Genomic DNA, 7,072 nt, shown 5'->3' on the forward strand with positions numbered 1-7,072 from the left:
GGGCACAACACAACACGCCTAAACCAGGTGAGTCCCGCTCTGCCTCTGTTCCGTCTGGAGGAGACCGCAAACAGCGGGTCCACGATCTCACGTTGTCCAGCTCCAAATGCCCTTACACGGACCTGTCTGCCTGCACCCGGTACTGATTCCCCATTTCCAAACGACTTCATTCTCATAAAATTACTACTTTGTTCTCGTAAAAATACGACTTTATTCTCGTAAAATTATTACTTTTTTCTTGTAAAATTATGACTTTATTCTCGTAAAATTACAACCTTTTCTGGCTTCGACTTTATTCTCGTAATATTATGACTTTAATGTCGAAATGTTACGACTTTATTCTCGTAGCGCATTTTTTTTTAAATTCTGAGCTGTATACTCATACTTTGGGGCTTACGACGGAGTATAAGGGTCAGATAAAAATAAAAAAAAAACATGCTGGCGCTACGAGAATAAAGTCGTAACATTTTGACATTAAAGTCGTAATATTATGAGAATAAAGTCGAAGCCAGAAAAAGTCGTAATTTACGAGAATAAAGTCGTAAACTTACAAGAATAAAGTAGTAATTTTATGAGAATAAAGTCGTAGTCAAAATAAAGTCATAATATTACAGAATATAGGCTGCTCGGAAAGTATGAACGAGTGGAGAATGGAGAATTTGGAGCATTTTCTAAAGGAGAAAAATCCATGTATCATTCGTTCATTCGACTGAACAAGGACTAAATCAGGACTAAATGAAGTCTGGAACCAAACCAGAAAGACCAGGATTGAGACCGGGACCAGACCAGGACTGAAAATGATTTAATCCTAGTTTAGTCATGGTTTAAGTCACGGAAATGGGAAATGGCGTTTACGTGACTTTTAAATGCGATGCGGGACTATTGCGCCGCATACGGACTGAACCAGGACTAAACCGTTTTCAGTTCTTGTCTGATCCAGGTCTCAGTCTTGGTCCCTGACTCAGTCCTTGTCTAAGTTCTGGTCTCAGTCCCGGTCTGGTCTCGGACCTCGTTTAGTCCTGGTTTAGTCCTGGTTCAGTCCTGGTTTAGCCCTGGTTCAGTCCTGGTTCAGTTCGGAGGCGCAAATAATGAAGAAAATTGTTGTTCGTTTTCTTATTTTTAGTTTTATATTGAAAAACAAGGTTCTTCTTCTGCCGCATTTTTCACTTTGAATTTGATTTTATTACGACTTCATTCTCGTAATATTATAACTTTATTCTCATAATATTACGACTTTAATTTAACTTCAACTTTATTCTCGTAAAATTACGAGTTTATTCTCGTAAAATTACGACTTTGTCTGGCTTCGACTTTATTCTCATAATATTACGACTTTAATGTCGAAATTTTACGACTTTATTCTCGTAGCGCCAGCATTTTTTTTTTTTATCTGACCCTTATACTCCGTCGTAGGGGCTGCATTCATTTGCTGTATTCAAATTACTTTTAATAATTGCTTATAAACGTGCACACTTTTGTGTGGTGTGCTGAGATAGGATATTGTACCAAGTGGAGAGTTATTAAAATTATTCTAATCAAAAGGTTAGTAGTATTCTGTAAAAATAAAATCTTCAAGTATGATGTCTTACCCGATATGTCTTAACATGCTGTTGACCTTTAGTCAAAAAGACTAATGATACATTCTCTTTTTTTTGTATTTTCTTTAGAGTGAGTGTCTTGCTGCTGGTTCACATGCATCCCCAGCTCCTAAAGGCTACAGTGGAAAGATGAAGGCTCAAAGCATTAACCATCTCATCAGAGATTTGCAGGTATGTCATGAAATGGTTAAATGTAGAACTGAAATGTAACCTCACCAATAATTTTGTAATTGACTAATTGAATTTTATATATGTGCTTAGTAGTTGCCTTAATTGCATTGGGTCTTGGATTTTAAAATACCGTATTTTCCGGGCTATTGGGTGCTCTGAATTATAAGGCGCACTGTCATAAAATGGTCTATTTTCGAACTTCGAACAAACAAATAATGCTATATGCACCATAATATATTTACTATATATTTACTTTTAAATTTTTATTCATGGCTCATTAAATATTGCATAGCCTGTTTTGCAAGGTGGTTACTTGAATATGTTATATTTATTCTATTCTATATTTTATTTTACAGATCGGTATGTACACATTTCTTGCTGGTTGAGCCTTGACGGCTTTTCTACCTGTGACCGAAGTGGGAAGGACCAAGGTTTTTTATGTCATTGTTGACCTGGCTATATTTGGTGAACACTTCAAGGCACTTGGTCCTCAGACTCTCACAAACTTTACCCCTGTATTCAAAGAACTGTCTACAACATGGATGTTGGATGTGTCAAAAGAAACCCCGAGTGAAAGACTGACTCTTGAGGTAAAAAGTTTCTGCAATGTTAATGTTTCACAATTAGCAGGACTGCCTCTATTGTGAACATTAAGTTTATATAATGGAGAGAAGATCTTGTTTCAAACAGTCAGACATGCTCCTCTCATTTTTGGAGATGAGCATGCCTGAATTCTCTTGATCTTGATTCATCCATCGGCTGCTTGCATTGAAAAATCAACTTTAAAAAAAAAAAAAAAAAAAAGGCAATCATTTTGACCAACTGTTGAGGGCACCGAGAATTCCTGCTGTCAGTTGGAGTTTGCAAAAATAGTATTGTGTCATATGACTTGTTTAAATTGAGTTGATTGTATGATGTGCATTGTTTTAATACAAGTTAAGCTGAAATGGAATTTTGTGGTGGTTTTCATTATTTAACATTTGGAAAAGGGATTATGAACTAGAATGACCACAACATTTACACTGTATTTAGTGAAGAAAGAGTTACTATTGAATAGTGTAACATGAAGAACACTACACTATTTCTACTTCATAAAGTGTTAAAACATAGCAAAGAGTTATTAGTTTTTCACTATACACTAGTGTAAAAAATCAAATCTTAATCAGTGTCAAATTCAACTATGGGTAGTGTGGTTACATCACTTTACCAGTGTTGAGCCTTCTACACTTTGGAAAGTGTAGTTTTAACTAATTTTATTGTGGAGCCCATATGACATGGTAAAAGTGTTAAAATTAACTCGTATATTAACTCATACTCGCAAACTCTTGAATTTGCTGTGTAGCCATAGTTCTAATCTGTATTGGGATAGCTTTTATAACTTGATTATATTTTCTTTTGGTACACTGAATTTGAAATTTCTGACAGAAATCAGAATGTTGTAAAACAAGTCATTCATCATCCAAGTGAGTGGCTACAGCCCATACTCCTTTAGCATACCATTCCTCAATTAAAATATATTTTGTGTTAACCAATATGTACCTGTTATTCCACACTAAACTATTATGTTTAAAAATTAATTTCCAGTAAAGGAGGACCTGTTGGTGAAAAGTTGAACGTTTCACCAGTAATTTGTTTAACTCAAAATCACATTTTAACATAAAGTTGATACCACTAATCTTACTGAAGATTAGATAGGGAAAAAATGTAATACCAAATAGAGTGACTTCAGCCATTTGAGTTTCAAAACTTCATTCATAATGACGAAATCTATTGCTTTTCCACCTCCCTCCTCGTATGGTTTGATTAGGTCGTCTTTTCCAATGTAATGACATTTATTTTTCCAAATGAAGTTAAAATGAATGCTGTTGATTCATTTGATCATCCTGTTTGAAATGGTGAGGGAATATGCTCGGTAAATTAATCTAGAGAGACTGTATTTTGGTTAATAGTATCCAACCAAAACTGTTATATCTCTTTGCAGCCATCTGTTTAAAGTACGTTTACATTTGTCAACATCATCACATACGTTTATTTTGTCTGAAACTTGTTTGTCTCTTGATATGACTATCCCTAAATATTTCACCTCTTTCTTCACTTTTATATTATATAATGATTGCTTTGGATGATCCTTTAGAGCCAATAGCTCGCATTTGTCCAAATTCAGTTGTAGACCTGAGGCTTTAGAAAAGCGCTGTTACGTGCAGGTGCTTATTAGTTACATGGGTATCGTTCGGTTTCCCTCCTTTAGAGCAAAGCCCCAAAAACGACATTACCCATCAGTACTAGCGGCTACGTAATGACGTACAACGTACATTTTTCTCTTTGAAGGTAAACATGGCAGCCTTGGCTCCTCTAGCGAGAATAACTAGATGGGGTACCTCCATCTGCAAGAGCCACCGTATTATTTTGAACAGAAGCTGTCCCACCAGAGGAATAGCTTCAAGCATAGACCGTAAGTGCCGTTTCAATGTTTGATGTGCCCTTGATAGACTACTAAATATCCAACTATGCTACTATGTTACAAAACCGTATGAGCTAACATACATTGTGATATTTCTCTAAAATCGAATGGCCATCTATGAAAGTAACCACATCATTGGCTAGCATGCATGCCTATAGATTATAAAGAAATGTAATAGAGATGTGCTTTGAATACATGCACTACTCACCTATTGGTCAGTCTGTGTCCTCCAGTCCTGGGCCACAGAGAGCTATACTCCCCTTTTTAAAACCGCCCCCTAGCTCAGTTTCTGTCCTGTATCTATGGTGTTGAAAAGCATTCCATGAGATTCTGTCAAATGATGATGTTTATTTCCTCAGCTTCTCATGGACTTACAGATGAACAGAAGGAGTTTCAGAAAGTCGCTTTTGACTTTGCAGCCAATGAAATGGCACCGCACATGGCAGAATGGGACCAAAAGGTTAGTTTTCATCAGTAGGCTATTGTGGCTCCAGTCATAAATAAATTAAAGTATTTCTATTTGGTGTCTTGCTTGTAGGAAATCTTTCCTGTGGAAACTTTGAGAAAAGCAGCCCAGTTGGGGTTTGGGGGCATTTATGTTCAGCCAGATGTTGGGGGATCAGGCCTTTCTCGGCTTGACACATCTGTTATTTTTGAGGCTTTATCCACAGGATGTGTCAGCACTACAGCTTACATCAGTATCCACAAGTACCAATCAATTACATGGCTAATAATTAATTTAAAATATTTTTGACACATCTCGTCAAAATGTTAACCTATATTGTGTGATTTCTCTTTTATAGTATGTGTGCATGGATGATAGACACTTTTGGTAACAACGAACAAAGAGACAAGTATTGTCCTGACCTCTGTGCAATGGAGAAATTTGCTTCATATTGTCTCACTGAACCAGGTTTGATTTAAGCTTTGTGCTAAAGAAGAGTTCAAAAGGTGATGGGCAGTTAAATGTATGTTTTGTTTTACAGGCAGTGGCAGTGATGCTGCGTCCCTCCTGACAACTGCACGGCGTAATGGAGACCATTACATATTGAATGGGTCTAAGGTTTAAGATCTTCGCCTGTCAGTTTTTGTTTTTGGCACATTGTGGTAATGTTTGCTTTATGGTATGTTTTTTTACGTTTTGTAGGCTTTCATCAGTGGAGGTGGAGATACCGATGTCTATGTCGTGATGTGCAGGACAGGGGGCAAAGGGCCTAAAGGTATTTCATGTGTGGTGGTGGAAAAGGGATCCCCAGGTCTCAGCTTTGGCAAAAAGGAATCCAAGGTAAAGATAACCGTTTTATCTTAGCCATGTGTATCTTGTCTGGCCTTTTGTCCTGGCTTGTCTCTGTTCATACACGTTTGCTGATAGCCACTAGATGGCGCCAGTAGACTAGTTATGTTAATCTGTGGACTCCGTTACAGTTGGGCTGGAACTCGCAGCCAACCAGGGCAGTAATATTTGAGGATTGTGCTGTACCTGTGTCCAACCGGCTCGGCGAAGAAGGGCAAGGCTTTAATATTGCCATGAAAGGCTTGAATGGAGGCAGGATTAATGTAGGTGTGTGAAACCTTTTTATTTAAATGGTTCTCTTCTTTATTTGATCATTAAATGTCACAGTTTTACATTTTCAATGAGAATTTTTACAAATAAACTCATTCTACAGCATCTTGTTCACTTGGAGCTGCACATGCATCATTGTTGTTAGCAAGAGAGCACCTGTTAGTTCGCAAGCAGTTTGGAGAAACATTGTCCAACAACCAGGTAATTTTTTTATTTACCTAAACCAATGAATTACTTTTATGCATTTACATAAAAATTACAACATCAGTGTTAATAGTGTACATGTGTGCCTAGTATCTTCAGTTCCGTCTAGCAGAAATGGCTACAAAACTCGTAGCATCTCGACTAATGGTGCGAGAAGCAGCCAAAGCTCTTCAGGAGGGACGCTCTGATGCAGTTTCTCTTTGTTCCATGGCCAAACTTTTTGCTACAGATGAATGCTTTTCTGTGAGTTACAATAATAATTTCATATTTAGTTATTAGAATGAGGACATGTCTTACCTCTATTCTACATGTACAGATCTGCAACCAGGCCCTTCAGATGTATGGTGGTTATGGCTACCTTAAGGACTACCCCGTTCAGCAGTTTGTCCGTGACATTAGAGCTCACCAGATCCTGGAGGGTGAGTTACATAGTCATATGTAGTACACCAATGTTCTCACAAAATTGTCTTTAAGTACATTTTTTATTTTATTTTGTTTAGGTACAAATGAAGTAATGAGGATGATTATTTCCAGAAATTTATTGTCAGAATCTTGATAGTGTTCTTCACCTTAACTTTCAGTACTATATTTCTTCGGTGAAGGTTTTCTGTCAAATCATGTTACTATTACATCCTTTTGGAAAAGCTGCTAATGGAAACAGTTTCCTTTAAAATGTTTAAATGGATGTTCACACTCCTCAAGTGTCCTTTACAATGTTGTCATGATCACTGTAGTGTTACTGGTTATACTTTTGTAGTGTCTTTTCTTAGAGATGTTTATGGGTTTTTATGTATTTTACTTTGTCACTGCAAAAATATATTTAAAAAAGTACATTATTGGTTTTCCTGAGTGCAATCAATTGCAAACAGCTTAATGAAACAGATGCAGATCTTTAAAAAATAAAGTTTATTAAAAAATATCAAGAACTCAACTGTATCAGTGCTACATGTACTGTATTCAAAAAATATTTGCCCCACAAACAATAATAGAAATTAAATAAACAGACCAGCAAACATTAGGTAGGTAAATGTAAAAAACATGTAGGGTAGCTGTTGCTTACAGTAATCAGGTCAA

General features: G+C 36.7%; 1 protein-coding gene across 1 annotated transcript; it reads left to right on the forward strand.

Moving 5' to 3' along the window:
- Positions 1-4,073: 4,073 nt before the first annotated feature.
- Positions 4,074-6,829, forward strand: acad8 (acyl-CoA dehydrogenase family, member 8). The gene is made up of 11 exons (XM_020928675.2): positions 4,074-4,221; positions 4,590-4,690; positions 4,769-4,938; positions 5,034-5,143; positions 5,217-5,293; positions 5,378-5,515; positions 5,656-5,791; positions 5,898-5,995; positions 6,089-6,241; positions 6,315-6,417; positions 6,499-6,829. The coding sequence occupies exons 1-11, from the start codon at positions 4,104-4,106 to the stop codon at positions 6,552-6,554; spliced, it is 1,260 nt and encodes a 419-aa protein (XP_020784334.2). The 5' UTR covers positions 4,074-4,103; the 3' UTR covers positions 6,555-6,829.
- Positions 6,830-7,072: the final 243 nt, after the last annotated feature.

This window comes from Boleophthalmus pectinirostris, unplaced genomic scaffold (assembly GCF_026225935.1).
Source record: "Boleophthalmus pectinirostris isolate CB_2022bp ecotype Guang Dong unplaced genomic scaffold, ASM2622593v1 HiC_scaffold_9, whole genome shotgun sequence".
NCBI lineage: Eukaryota > Metazoa > Chordata > Actinopteri > Gobiiformes > Gobiidae > Boleophthalmus > Boleophthalmus pectinirostris.

Bases quoted from the DNA above. Each gene is read 5' to 3' on its own strand.
- acad8 (XM_020928675.2), top strand. From the start codon at position 4,104: ATGGCAGCCTTGGCTCCTCTAGCGAGAATAACTAGATGGGGTACCTCC. The intron at 5,144-5,216 runs GTTTGATTTAAG...TTTGTTTTACAG, and splicing joins ATATTGTCTCACTGAACCAG to GCAGTGGCAGTGATGCTGCG. The intron at 6,242-6,314 runs GTGAGTTACAAT...CTACATGTACAG, and splicing joins CTACAGATGAATGCTTTTCT to ATCTGCAACCAGGCCCTTCA.